The 14,404-nt window shown below is 42.3% G+C and overlaps 2 protein-coding genes and 3 long non-coding RNA genes across 8 annotated transcripts in view; 1 reads left to right on the forward strand and 4 right to left on the reverse strand.

Annotated features, from left to right (window-relative positions):
• Window positions 1-1,988: 1,988 nt before the first annotated feature.
• LOC124140329 (60S ribosomal protein L10a-like) lies at window positions 1,989-6,292 on the reverse strand. The gene is made up of 5 exons (XM_046507860.2): window positions 6,187-6,292; window positions 4,778-4,930; window positions 3,725-3,873; window positions 2,796-2,968; window positions 1,989-2,201 (listed from the first exon to the last, which is right to left on the reverse strand). Exons 1-5 carry the CDS (start codon window positions 6,189-6,191, stop codon window positions 2,031-2,033), a joined length of 651 nt encoding a protein of 216 aa, XP_046363816.1. The 5' UTR covers window positions 6,192-6,292; the 3' UTR covers window positions 1,989-2,030.
• Window positions 6,267-14,404, forward strand: part of LOC124140326 (ubiquitin carboxyl-terminal hydrolase 47-like) — a 63,345-nt gene continuing 55,207 nt past the window's right edge. For both annotated transcript variants that reach the window (XR_007218286.1, XM_048383717.1), the window contains exon 1: window positions 6,267-6,456. Coding sequence is in view for 1 of the 2 variants with exons in the window: in XM_048383717.1 (XP_048239674.1) it covers window positions 6,412-6,456 (45 nt within the window). In the remaining variant the exon portion in view is untranslated. The remainder of the gene's footprint in view (window positions 6,457-14,404) is intronic.
• On the reverse strand, window positions 7,370-8,480 carry LOC125372953. 3 transcript variants are annotated; one of them, XR_007218287.1, is made up of 3 exons: window positions 8,441-8,480; window positions 8,268-8,400; window positions 7,370-8,180 (listed from the first exon to the last, which is right to left on the reverse strand). It is a non-coding gene; the product is annotated as an uncharacterized LOC125372953 (long non-coding RNA). The 3 variants fall into 3 exon arrangements; XR_007218288.1 differs by having other exon boundaries at window positions 7,370-8,223; XR_007218289.1 differs by having other exon boundaries at window positions 8,268-8,396; window positions 8,441-8,478.
• On the reverse strand, window positions 10,099-10,348 carry LOC125372955. The gene is made up of 3 exons (XR_007218291.1): window positions 10,335-10,348; window positions 10,249-10,291; window positions 10,099-10,121 (listed from the first exon to the last, which is right to left on the reverse strand). It is a non-coding gene; the product is annotated as an uncharacterized LOC125372955 (long non-coding RNA).
• Window positions 10,946-11,132, reverse strand: LOC125372954. Its single transcript, XR_007218290.1, has 3 exons — window positions 11,119-11,132; window positions 11,033-11,075; window positions 10,946-10,988 (listed from the first exon to the last, which is right to left on the reverse strand). It is a non-coding gene; the product is annotated as an uncharacterized LOC125372954 (long non-coding RNA).

Below are 14,404 nucleotides of genomic sequence, written 5' to 3' on the forward strand. Positions count from 1 at the left end.
CAGATAGGGAAGCCCATTAGAAGACACTGAAATTTGCATACCTTAGATGTGTTATCATTGATTTGCCCTGTCCATTTCCAGGTTTCTCACTGCGATACAAGTAGTTGTAGGTGTTACTGTCTATTATCTATACCTGTGTCACTTCAAGCGTTCCTTCCAAATTAAGTGGACATGCTGTTTCAATCGTATCACAGAATGTTGATTTGCGTAAGAGAAAAGACCTAAGCGACACTCGTCAGACATTTATTGCTCTGGTGAAATCCACGAGTTTGCGCAGCAATGCTACCCAGAAAACTGCCTCGTAACCATACAACTCAACTTTTGATAGGGATATTTTCAGTGTTCGAGGTGGGGGTCTGAATGGAACTGTTATACAAATAGTATTCCGTGTTTCCATTGAACTGCAGCATATTCAGCTTCATTCAAAGTTGACAAAACATAACACAGTTTAAGAAGTTATCCTCAAGTTTCATAACGGTATGAAATTTCTTGGTATCTCAATCAAATTGAGCAGAATATTATCAATAAAAAGTCTGTTTCATCAACATTTTGGACAGTTTCTACAATCTGAGGGAGTTGGGTTTAACATCATTTTGAAAGTATTCCAGATACATAACAGCATGTCGGATTAATGTGCGAGGTAAGCCCTCGCAAAGTCTAAGGATTGTACAAACAAAAGCTGGCAATGAATGAACGAGTGAGTTGGGTTTAACACCGCTTTTAACAGTATTCCAGTTATATCGCGGCGTGATTTATGTTGGGAGGAAAGCCCGAAGTGATTCAGGTCTCAGACATTTACCACCTCGATGAAACCCACCAGCACGGGTATGGTGCCGCCAAACCTAGAAACATAATCGGGGCAAACCAGGATTCAAACCCACATTCATAGGTTTCTGGCGTGTCCAAGGGACGCAACTCTGCACAGCGAACCGCAGCACCTTACACAACTGGGCCACCTGTGCCCCCTAGCTGGCAATGAAGACCAGCCAAGTTTCATAATACTGTATTAGACTTAATAAGCGCCCACGGCAATATTTGCTAATATATTGGCTTTGATCAATCAGAAAGGGTGCTTTTTGGGATTGTTCACATGTACAAAAAGACTTATTTATTCGTGTATATACTCACTCGTGTGTTATATGCACCCTTAATTGTGGGCAATTAAATTCTGGAAAGATATGTCATATATAAACATTTCAGGCTATTCAGAAATTTTATCTTTCAACTGTTTCTTCCACGAAAATAATAATCTAATAAAAGCCCCCATTTCTAATTTTGAGAGCACCCTAGGCGCTTATTAAGTCGAATACGGTAACTTCAAAGATGACCGACGTGCACCGACATCAGATGTGGTAGAATTTGTCAAGATACATGAAACTAACTCAACAGGCTTTTGCAAGTCCATAGAAGAATATCTAATGTCAATCTCATTATATAAAATATTCAAGGGTCATTAACAGTGTTTCGAGTAGTAGATTTGTTGATGGGATAATGGTACCAAGGACTGACAGAGCCTGTTTTTGTTTGCAGGCGACACAGCGTATATTCCTATTCAGAGATTAAGGCCATGGTATTTAGAGTGTTTTTTTTCGAATTTGGGTTTTTTCAAATTTGTTCTTGCCAATGACCTATGCATCCAAAACGATTTTTTGAGTCACTGTGTTAGGTTTAAACCTGCTTTCAACAGTATTCCAGTTATATCACAGCGTGTCAGCTTAATGTGAGAGGATAGCCTGAAGTGATGCAGGTCTGATGTTTACCACTTCGGTGATACCCACGAGCACGGTGCTGACAAACCTAGAAAAATAATCGGGGCGAGGTCTCAGACTTTTACAACACTGGTTGTACCCATGAGCAGGTACATGTGCCCACAAACCTAGAAACTAGGAACCACAAGGGATGCAACTATGCACAGCTAATTAACACTGCTTTATTCTTTAAATTGTTAATTCTATTTCAACTTGGTCCCTCAGAAAAACAAACACTGGTTTTTTTCCCTCAGTGACTTTATTAGAGTCAAATATACACGTTTAGTAGATTCTGAAGGAAGGTCCCATTGTACTCTTGATGTAGAGAGCGCGGACGTTCTGCCAGTTCTTCTTGAGAAGGGACACCAGGAAGTTGACGGCCAAGTTGATGTTGGTGTACAGCTCTTCCTCCGACATGCTCACGTGGCCAATACACACGGACAAACACAGAACCTGAGCAAAGGGACAACATTCATAGTTAGAAACACTGGAGATGGAAAATCAACTCCCAAGGCCAGATTTTTTGTGTGAAAATCCTGGTCAGGAAGTGCAAAAAGACACTTTACATTACTCTTTCCCACATTTTAAGAGGTGACAGAATCAAATTAAATGTTTCGATGTCTTCACTTTAATGAATCGAATGTTTTCATTTCCAAATAACCTCAGAAACTAAAGTTCCCCACATGTTATGTAAGGTAATACATGCACAATATGTTCACATCATAGGCAACTGGAAATGAAAACAAACCACAACAATGAGCGAGTTGGGTTAAACATGGCTTTGAACAATAGTCCAGTATACCACTGCATGTCAGCTTCATATGAAGGGAGAGACCGAAGTGATGCAGGTCCCTGACATTTTCAACTGTGGTGAAACACACGAGCAAAGCGAACTCATGAGCACGGATATGGAGAAGACTAGAAACACAATCGGTGCAAACTGGAACTCCAACCGACGATCATAGATTTCTGGTGTGCCAAAGAGACAACTCTGGGCCACCCATGGCCCCCAATCACAACAAAGATTTTATGCAATGGATTAGTTACCTTCTTCATTTGGAACTTGATGGTGGAGCGGACCTCATCCAGTTTGGAGGGGATGGACTCCTGGTGAGTGAGAGCAGAGGGGAACTTGCCGGCCTTGTTCAGACCTGGGCCCAAGATCCTGGGGATCTGCTTAATCAGAGACTCTGAGGCCAGGAAGGCATCGTACTTCTTTGCTGGAACATTCAAATCAGGATTTAAACAGACAGCTAAGCATGTTGTCCAAGATATGCTTCCTAGTATTTGAATCTAGGGAGTGACAGTCGCTAAATCATTTAACTTATTGGGTTACAAGGACGACCCCAGACTTCAATGTTTATTTTCAGAACTGATTGCAAGATGTTTTGCAATACTTTTTGTGTTGATATTTGGCATTACTTGCAGATCCTTATATTCCTAGTTAAGTCATCATTTGTTACCTCAAGTGAGACTTGCAACTGAGTGAGTGAGTTGGGTTTAACGCTGCTTTTAACAGTATTCCAGTTATATCATGGCGTGTCAGATTAATGTGGGAGAAGCCTGAAGAGTGGCAGGTCTCAGACGTTTACCACTTGGGTGAAACCCGGGAGCATGGATGGTGCTGACAAACCTAGAAACAATCAAGGCGGACCCAGATTCGAACCCACAGTCATAGGTTTCTGGTGTGTCCAAGGGAGGCAACTCTGCACAGCTAATTGCAGCGCCTTAGACAACTGGGCCACCCGTGCCCTTTCAACTATGAAACCACTCCGTCTCCTACATTTTACTATATTCATTGCTGTGCGAGGTACAGTATGCTCTTAGCACAGAACAGCTGTGTGCACTACAAGCAGTGTACCTGGTTGTCATCTTTGCTACTGCATTTGGGTTTTGTTTTGAAGATATTTGTATCTTGTAACATACTGCTTACATCCAAAGTGATCCAACCTCTGCAACAATGACTGATCACCTACCCAATTTCTTGACCAGTTTCTTGTCCTTGTTCAGCTTCTTCAGCTGGTCTGCGTCCATGCATGGTACTTCATTAGCCTTTGCTTGATCAACGTGGACCTGGTCACCAAGAATGCAGACCTTCATCTTGGGACGGGGCACATGACGTAGCCTTTACGTAAAGAGAGTACCCATGAACATCCAAACACAAACCAAAAGGAAACACATTTTACTTGGAGATTACAATGTGAAGTACACTGAACAGTTGTCTCATCTTTTAATCCAGGGCTAACTGGGTGGAGAAACACAGCAATATGTAGACATTTGTCAACCTTTACTATATGCTATGTCTTTAATAGAGGGCATGGTCTTACACCTTTCAGCAAACTCAAAGTGTCCATGTCAGGGTACACTGGAGGGAATTCCCAAATTAGATGACACAGCTTGTGTCAGGTAGACATGGAATAAATAATGGGGAAAGTACGTTTTTAGAAAAAGATCAACTAGTCCAGTTCTGAATTGCACAAATCATTCAATTGAGACTTCACACAATCTTACTGCAAACCAAATAAATCGGTAACAAACACAAACTTGATGAAGCTCTACCTGCACTGTTGACCAAGGAACAGGAAGTCAAGTGAAGCTAAGGACAATGATTGGTCGGCATCAGAGACAAGCTCTGGAGCCTACCCAATTATTTAAAGACCCTGGGTGGAGGTCCCGTCAGGTGGTCTACCCAACTACCCAGCAGTAACATCTGGCTCTTACAACTAATGAAGTATTAGAATGGTTACTTTCACTTTTAGACATGTTACTCAACTGACAATTCTGAAATGCATTAAATTTTTTTTAAATATCACAAGTTACGCCCAAAATGGTCAATGTTATGGCCGTTTCATCAGAATGGAAAATTATCACCATAATTAATCTGTTCACAGGATAACTTGAGCTAGTTCTTGGGTAAAGGTTTGTCTGGACCAGTGCCAGATCAATCTTAAATGCAGCTATGATCACTGATTCCACCAAGAGCCAGATATCAAAAGTGGGTTACGGCAAACATGTTGCCCAAAGCATACTTGATGGTTCCAGAAAAACGCTTGTCCTTTTGGGGATCATAATTCTTCAAAGAAATCTGAAGTTCCACAGATTCCAGAAACTTGCGTTTCTTGCTTTTCGACTTCTGGACCACAGTGCCGATGGATTCTCGCAAGTTGTCTCTGTTGATTTTACTGTAAAACAAAACACACAATATCATGTACATTGCAACAAACAGCTAAGTCAGAAAATAAATCTCAAACAAGTCAAGGATGGCGATGGATTATGTGGGATCACTTATTATATAGTCTTCGAAATAAGGAAAGTTTTGGGTCCCTGAGGTAGGCTGTTATAGCATTTGAATCTAGCATGTCTAGGGACGTCCTAAAATTTCAACTTATTGATGACAAGCAGGATGACAATGATCCCTTAATTTAATTTCACTGCTCGTCTGATATGGTATGCTTTTTTTTCAAAATTGCCTTGACTTGACCACCAAAACCCCATTCTACCAATTGACATTATGACCACACGCGCCAGCTTATATTTCAGCAGTTTCAGAAAAATAGTTTCAATTATTGTCCGAGGACAAGTCTCCTTATAAACTGCTGGAAACTTGGCTACATTGGGGTTTGAACTCAGGTGCTCAGCTACAGATTACAACAAAATTACAGTTGAACTACTTTTTATTTCCACCTTATGATGCATGTCATTGATCACAATTTCAAAGTACTAATTCCAAACCATTTTCGGTCATATGCTAATTCATGCATTGAATATCAATATATCGGCAAACAAGGTGCCCAAGGTTTATTTCTGTAGTACCTGTGCCCAAAACGACCTCAACAGCAATACTTATCAAAATCCCCAAGTCAATTAATATTTTTCAAGTCTGGTAATCTGCATCTCTAGTATTAATAATTATTCTGAGATGACTTACAGAAATAAAAAATACTAGAGACTATTAAATCTACTGAAAACGAGGTCAAAAGAAAAATTCGGATATAGATTCAAAGGTATTTTAACTATAGACCTATTAGCATCTATATTTCCTAGTATTGTGCAAGTCTTGGTTTAAACATGTGTTACACTAGATCTAATTTGACTGTCCAAGATTGTATATACCGGTATACTATATGCATGAAATACAGGGAACTACATGAAATTGCACGCCCTCCCGCTGTCAATATATATATGATTAGAATTTAACATCAGTAAAACTTAGACTTTGCGCTTTAATAAATATAAATCGTGTGACGCCTACATGTCACATCCCCAGAAATGCGTCAAATTCCAAGTGAACAAAAACAAATATTACGAACAAATGTAACACATATCGGTGTATAATTCGAATATTCATTTCATTATCTAAAACCTTGAGTAATGCCTAGTCAATAAGACATCAAATTTCTAAGGATGTTCTCAGATTTGTAGAGCCTGTGAAACACACCTCATCTTGACGGAATCCACGCGATGAAAGAGGGAAGGTGAAGGACGTTACCGATGTCGAAACTTCCGGTTGTGACTTTGCGAGAGTTCCATCGGCCATAGTGTTCTGTGTAATGCACTGTTTCGAAACTATACGCAAAAGATCAACATAAAATGAGTGCTTATGGGTCTGTGGGATAACCTAAAGACTTGGTTAATCATGTTTAAGGAGTAAATCTTACAAGAAATGGTAACTGGTGAAAACGACCTGACTCAAATTGTGCCAATGGAGGTAAGTCTATTCGGTGTTAGGCTGTTCACGAAAAACGAAATAACACACTTTCACTTTAATGATCATTTCTGTCATGCTATGAACTTAATGATATCTATGGAATATATCAGTTGTAGTAAAATCTGACGAGTTCCGGATATGATTTAGGTGACCTATTTTACCCTAAACAGATGGCCGTGTTATTTTAGTTTTCAAGGGGGAAGTTCGAGATCACTACATTTCACAGTATCTGACAGTAATTTTTTTATTTATGACCCTGGTCATCTATATTTATTAAAACGCTTTCTTTCATGTGCGTCCATTCTGTATTGATTTTGTTAGACTAGTAGGTAATTATTGGAGGACCAGGATCATCATGGTGATAACTGATAAACATGGCAGAATTATTAAAGGGCCAGTATGTCAACATTCAGTATGACAGTATGAAACAACAGTCAATGACCCCCAAGCCTATTCGGCCCTACTTGGTTTTGTTGTGAGTTAAGTTTCTGATATATTGACCGTATCGCAGGTGTACAGTCAATGGACATAGTATTCGTCAAGTTAGAAAACTCTCAGCAAAACATGTGGTGAAACACTTCTTTGCTGCGAAGCCTGAAAAGCGAGTATATCCCAGCTGATTCATGTGTACTATATTTAGAATGTTCAAGTCATTTTACAGCCAGCTGATGCCATCTACTTGCCCTAGTTATTGCACTGTCAGCCGGGGGAGTTATGGATTGCAAATCAGCCGAATTGAGCAGCGGGTAACGAGAAACTATTGCAAATGCATCAAAACACTTTAGTAATCACTTCGAGCTTCCAAGACTTTTCGCCATACACAGGACAACTATTAGCAGTATTATCAGAAAATATGGGTGAGTGGGTCAGTGGAAAATTTGGAACAAATTTGGTGGAAGTAATCATTTGGCATCACAGATGAGATGGAACATTCACGGGTCATGAAAAAGAACAGAAAGGCAACTTAACAAAAAATTACCAACATAATTAATGAGGAAAAGAGGTAATGTTTTGTGATAAGACTGACCAGAGAAAACTGAAAAGAATTGGATATTGCAGACGAAGAATATGATGTTGGTGCATGATGTAAACTAACAAAAACTTGTAAAATGATGTAGGGAAAGAAACTGATGGACAGTTATTGACCACTGCGGAACGTTTATGTTTTCATTGAAGAAAGGACAATGAAATCAACAGTCCCAACATAGTGTGCCTACCCTTGAAAAGGAAGGTTTCTGTTGTGGTGCAGTCCAGGTAGGGGTGCATATGTTGTAAAGGTGTCAGAATACTGACAGCGATCAAAGGCAATATAAATGGTGTAATATATATATATTGACATGCTTGAAAATAATCTCTGGGCTGTTTTTGCATGGCATTTCATCAACAAAACACACATCTTCTAGTATAACAATGCTCCTGTTGATGGTTTAGAGTTTATTCGCAAATTGTATTCCACAATTCCAGCTAGGATTCATGATGTCATTTGTATGAAGGGCAATCTGACCAAGTTTAATAGTAGGTCATTAAAAGTTTCTTTCATAATTCAATTCTTCAAAGATGCGAAATTTTGTAATCAAACATCTGCCATATAATATATATGTGTTCATCATGATGGTCCAACACTACATACCTGAAGTACAATCTCAGCACTCATCATGTTTCTCCACCACTATCTACCTGAAGTACAATCTCAGCACTCATCATGCTGCTCCACTACTACCTACCTGAAGTACAATCTCAGCACTCATCATGCTGCTCCACCACTACCTACCTGAATTACAATCTCAGCACTCATCATGATGCTCCACTACCTGAAGTACAATCTCAGCACTCATCATGCTGCTCCACCACTACCTGAAGTACAATCTCAGCACTCATCATGCTGCTCCACCACTACCTGAAGTACGATCTCAGCACTCATCATGCTGCTCCACCACTACCTACCTGAAGTACAATCTCAGCACTCATCATGATGCTCCACTACCTGAAGTACAATCTCAGCACTCATCATGCTGCTCCACCACTACCTGAAGTACAATCTCAGCACTCATCATGCTGCTCCACCACTACCTGAAGTACGATCTCAGCACTCATCATGCTGCTCCACCACTACCTACCTGAAGTACAATCTCAGCACTCATCATGATGCTCCACTACCTGAAGTACAATCTCAGCACTCATCATGCTGCTCCACCACTACCTGAAGTACAATCTCAGCACTCATCATGCTGCTCCACCACAACCTGAAGTACAATCTCAGCACTCATCATGCTGCTCCACTACTACCTACCTGAAGTACAATCTCAGCACTCATCATGCTGCTCCACCACTACCTACCTGAAGTACAATCTCAGCACTCATCATGATGCTCCACCACTACCTGAAGTACAATCTCAGCACTCATCATGCTGCTCCACCACTACCTGAAGTACAATCTCAGCACTCATCATGCTGCTCCACTACTACCTACCTGAAGTACAATCTCAGCACTCATCATGCTGCTCCACCACTACCTACCTGAAGTACAATCTCAGCACTCATCATGCTGCTCCACCACTACCTGAAGTACAATCTCAGCACTCATCATGCTGCTCCACCACTACCTGAAGTACAATCTCAGCACTCATCATGCTGCTCCAACACTACATACCTGAAGTACAATCTCAGCACTCATCATGATGCTCCACTACCTGAAGTACAATCTCAGCACTCATCATGCTGCTCCACCACTACCTACCTGAAGTACAATCTCAGCACTCATCATGCTGCTCCACCACTACCTACCTGAAGTACAATCTCAGCACTCATCATGCTGCTCCACCACTACCTGAAGTACAATCTCAGCACTCATCATGATGCTCCACCACTACCTGAAGTACAATCTCAGCACTCATCATGCTGCTCCACTACTACCTACCTGAAGTACAATCTCAGCACTCATTATGCTGCTCCACCACTACCTACCTGAAGTACAATCTCAGCACTCATCATGCTGCTCCACCACTACCTGAAGTACAATCTCAGCACTCATCATGCTGCTCCACCACTACCTGAAGTACAATCTCAGCACTCATCATGCTGCTCCACTACTACCTACCTGAAGAACAATCTCAGCACTCATCATGCTGCTCCACCACTACCTGAAGTACAATCTCAGCACTCATCATGTTTCTCCACCACTACCTACCTGAAGTACAATCTCAGCACTCATCATGCTGCTCCACCACTACCTGAAGTACAATCTCAGCACTCATCATGCTGCTCCACCACTACCTACCTGAAGTACAATCTCAGCACTTATCATGCTGCTCCACCACTACCTGAAGTACAATCTCAGCACTCATCATGCTGCTCCACTACATACCTGAAGTACAATCTCAGCACTCATCATGCTGCTCCACCACTACCTGAAGTACGATCTCAGCACTCATCATGCTGCTCCACCACTACCTGAAGTACAATCTCAGCACTCATCATGATGCTCCACCACTACCTGAAGTACAATCTCAGCACTCATCATGCTGCTCCACTACTACCTGAAGTACGATCTCAGCACTCATCATGCTGCTCCACTACTACCTGAAGTACGATCTCAGCACTCATCATGATGCTCCACCACTACCTGAAGTACGATCTCAGCACTCATCATGCTGCTCCACCACTACCTGAAGTACAATCTCAGCACTCATCATGCTGCTCCACTACTACCTACCTGAAGTACAATCTCAGCACTCATCATGATACTCCACTACCTGAAGTACAATCTCAGCACTCATCATGATGCTCCACTACCTGAAGTACAATCTCAGCACTCATCATGCTGCTCCACCACTACCTGAAGTACAATCTCAGCACTCATCATGCTGCTCCACTACTACCTACCTGAAGTACAATCTCAGCACTCATCATGATACTCCACTACCTGAAGTACAATCTCAGCACTTATCATGCTGCTCCACCACTACCTGAAGTACAATCTCAGCACTCATCATGATGCTCCACCACTACCTGAAGTACAATCTCAGCACTCATCATGCTGCTCCACCACTACCTGAAGTACGATCTCAGCACTCATCATGATGCTCAACCACTACCTGAAGTACAATCTCAGCACTCATCATGATGCTCCACCACTACCTGAAGTACAATCTCAGCACTTATCATGCTGCTCCACCACTACATACCTGAAGTACGATCTCAGCACTCATCATGCTGCTCCACCACTACCTGAAGTACAATCTCAGCACTCATCATGATGCTCCACCACTACCTGAAGTACAATCTCAGCACTCATCATGCTGCTCCACCACTACCTACCTGAAGTACAATCTCAGCACTCATCATGCTGCTCCACCACTACCTGAAGTACAATCTCAGCACTCATCATGCTGCTCCACCACTACCTGAAGTACAATCTCAGCACTCATCATGCTGCTCCACCACTACCTGAAGTACAATCTCAGCACTCATCATGCTGCTCCACCACTACCTGAAGTACAATCTCAGCACTCATCATGCTGCTCCACCACTACCTACCTGAATTACAATCTCAGCACTCATCATGATACTCCACTACCTGAAGTACAATCTCAGCACTCATCATGCTGCTCCACCACTACCTGAAGTACAATCTCAGCACTCATCATGCTGCTCCACTACTACCTACCTGAAGTACAATCTCAGCACTCATCATGCTGCTCCACCACTACCTACCTGAAGTACAATCTCAGCACTCATCATGCTGCTCCACCACTACCTGAAGTACAATCTCAGCACTCATCATGCTGCTCCACTACTACCTACCTGAAGTACAATCTCAGCACTCATCATGCTGCTCCACCACTACCTACCTGAAGTACAATCTCAGCACTCATCATGCTGCTCCACCACTACCTGAAGTACAATCTCAGCACTCATCATGCTGCTCCACCACTACCTGAAGTACAATCTCAGCACTCATCATGCTGCTCCACTACTACCTACCTGAAGTACGATCTCAGCACTCATCATGATGCTCCACCACTACCTGAAGTACAATCTCAGCACTCATCATGTTTCTCCACCACTATCTACCTGAAGTACAATCTCAGCACTCATCATGCTGCTCCACCACTACATACCTGAAGTACGATCTCAGCACTCATCATGATGCTCCACCACTACCTGAAGTACAATCTCAGCACTCATCATGCTGCTCCACTACTACCTACCTGAAGTAAAATCTCAGCACTCATCATGCTGCTCCACCACTACCTACCTGAAGTACAATCTCAGCACTCATCATGCTGCTCCACCACTACCTGAAGTACAATCTCAGCACTCATCATGCTGCTCCACCACTACCTGAAGTACAATCTCAGCACTCACCATGCTGCTCCACCACTACCTGAAGTACAATCTCAGCACTCATCATGATGCTCCACCACTACATACCTGAAGTACAATCTCAGCACTCATCATGCTGCTCCACCACTACCTGAAGTACGATCTCAGCACTCATCATGCTGCTCCACCACTACCTGAAGTACAATCTCAGCACTCATCATGATGCTCCACCACTACCTGAAGTACAATCTCAGCACTCATCATGCTGCTCAACCACTACCTGAAGTACAATCTCAGCACTCATCATGATGCTCCACTACCTGAAGTACAATCTCAGCACTCATCATGATGCTCCACTACCTGAAGTACAATCTCAGCACTCATCATGCTGCTCCACCACTACCTGAAGTACAATCTCAGCAATCATCATGATGCTCCACTACCTGAAGTACAATCTCAGCACTCATCATGATGCTCCACTACCTGAAGTACAATCTCAGCACTCATCATGCTGCTCCACCACTACCTGAAGTACAATCTCAGCACTCATCATGATGCTCAACCACTACCTGAAGTTCAATCTCAGCACTCATCATGATGCTCCACCACTACCTGAAGTACAATCTCAGCACTCATCATGATGCTCCACCCCCACCTGAAGTACGATCTCAGCACTCATCATGCTGCTCCACCACTACCTGAAGTACAATCTCAGCACTCATCATGATGCTCCACTACCTGAAGTACAATCTCAGCACTCATCATGATGCTCCACCCCCACCTGAAGTACGATCTCAGCACTCATCATGATGCTCAAATGCTATTTACCTGAAGTGTATGATTGTCATGATTGTAGGTTCTAGTAAGGGTTTCATTTTGTGGATTAGTCATCTGTCATAATGTCGTTGTACTCACAAACATTTTTGGTACTATACAGTATATGACTATACCTTGTTTGATTTTTCTCACATTTAAAAGGGCAAGGGATTTTGATGACTTTATCAGGTTCAGTTTTTATCTGATAATGGTATACAATAACCATATGTAATGGGGTTACATGTACGGCCTCAAACAAATCAAACATGTTTTTGTTAATATGACAGGTCTATTGACATGACATTATTACAAAGCATGATTGTTTATCACATGGATTTACCTAGGCCTCCTCAGAGGCCAATATTCTACCTCAAGGTCGAGCAAATGTAGGTAACAATTCCAAAATTGGAATTAGTCATTTTATGATGTTTATTGCTTTGCATAGGTCACTCGCATTTGACTGAGGACAGGACCAGCAAGCATAACAGTACAAAGAGGCTGTAATGTTTAGTTTTACAGTTTTGTATTGAATGAAATGTTAAATACCCCTGAATACTGTATATGCAAATAAGGACTTTAAGAAATTCCCAAATTTTGAACAACATTATCTACTTTTCACTTATCCTGCATTTCTCCTTATGCATTTACTGCTTGGTCTGGACAGAGAAAGAGCTGTGTGAGGTTTAGCATAAGAAGTAGTTGTTTCAACTGCTTGAGTTTCAGCTCAAACCCATTTGAATCCTTTGCAGGTTTTGCAACACTATTTTCATTGTGATTGTTATTGTGCTTGCGGTTTGTGCATAAATATTTAACGCCTGGTGCTGGTGTTTACCACTGTAAGTATCGGGCGTATTGTTGCTCCAATTAGCCATTTTGAATTCATTGTGGCCACATATTTTTGTGTCATGCGTTCTGTATTTTTTGTATTGCTTGGTACATCAATTCATTGTCGTACCCTTGCGATATTAGCGTGGTATTTCACGTTCTTCGTTTAAACTTATTTTTCATTAACCAACATGTCTGGGATAAATGATTATAGCATACATAATCAGGTGGGAATGCATTGTGATTACGCTCTGCTGTCATTGCAGATACATGTCACGTTGTAGCAAGTGCCACTGCAATAAGTTTGGGTGGGACCATCATCCATTGTGTCTCAATTGCACCACCCTCTGCTCCCAGGCAACGAAGTGTAGAGATTGTCTGCCACTTTCCCCTACAGCTTTCTCAAAATACCACGGAAATAGCAGGTATCACAGAAACGTCCGACACAGCAGGCTCAGAAATGTCTAAGTATGATGTCAGATTCGTGCGAGCCTACTATTCCCCCAACAAACATGACCATCTCTTCATCAGGTGGGATACCTCCAGCGTCCATCACTATACCTGACTCTTTCATCAGGGACCATGTCTACCTCATCATCACCTATACATACCTGGTCCTTCATCGTTGATACGACTCTGAGGGCGAACTCCATCTCAGCTTCGTTGATTTATACGGCCTCCTCTTCGACGATGACGCCTTGCGTTGCGAAACAATCTTGAGCTCGTCTCTCCCTCAGTGATACCAGCTATTCACAGCGCCAGTGGCGCCCCCATGGTTCAGGCCCTTCCAGGTTTCAGACATCCATCCTTTCTCCCAGCGCCTCCCCAGACGCTTCAGCTGCTGTTCATGGATCCATCATGGCTTAAACTTATGCAGTCGATGATTTGGCAAGCGATTCTGCAATGCTCTCGGCTCCTACTGGCTCAGACGGCGCCTCCTGTGGATCTTGGTTTCAACTCTAGGTCCCGTCTTCTTCGTCAT

Source organism: Haliotis rufescens, unplaced genomic scaffold (assembly GCF_023055435.1).
Source record: "Haliotis rufescens isolate VD_foot unplaced genomic scaffold, xgHalRufe1.0.p SCAF_5, whole genome shotgun sequence".
NCBI classification, from domain to species: domain Eukaryota; kingdom Metazoa; phylum Mollusca; class Gastropoda; order Lepetellida; family Haliotidae; genus Haliotis; species Haliotis rufescens.

Coding starts and splice junctions, on each gene's coding strand:
- LOC124140329 (XM_046507860.2), bottom strand. Junction 2,969..3,724: donor GAAACTGGTCAAGAAATTGG/GTAGGTGATCAG, acceptor TGAATGTTCCAG/CAAAGAAGTACGATGCCTTC. Junction 2,202..2,795: donor TCAAGTTCCAAATGAAGAAG/GTAACTAATCCA, acceptor CCCTTTGCTCAG/GTTCTGTGTTTGTCCGTGTG.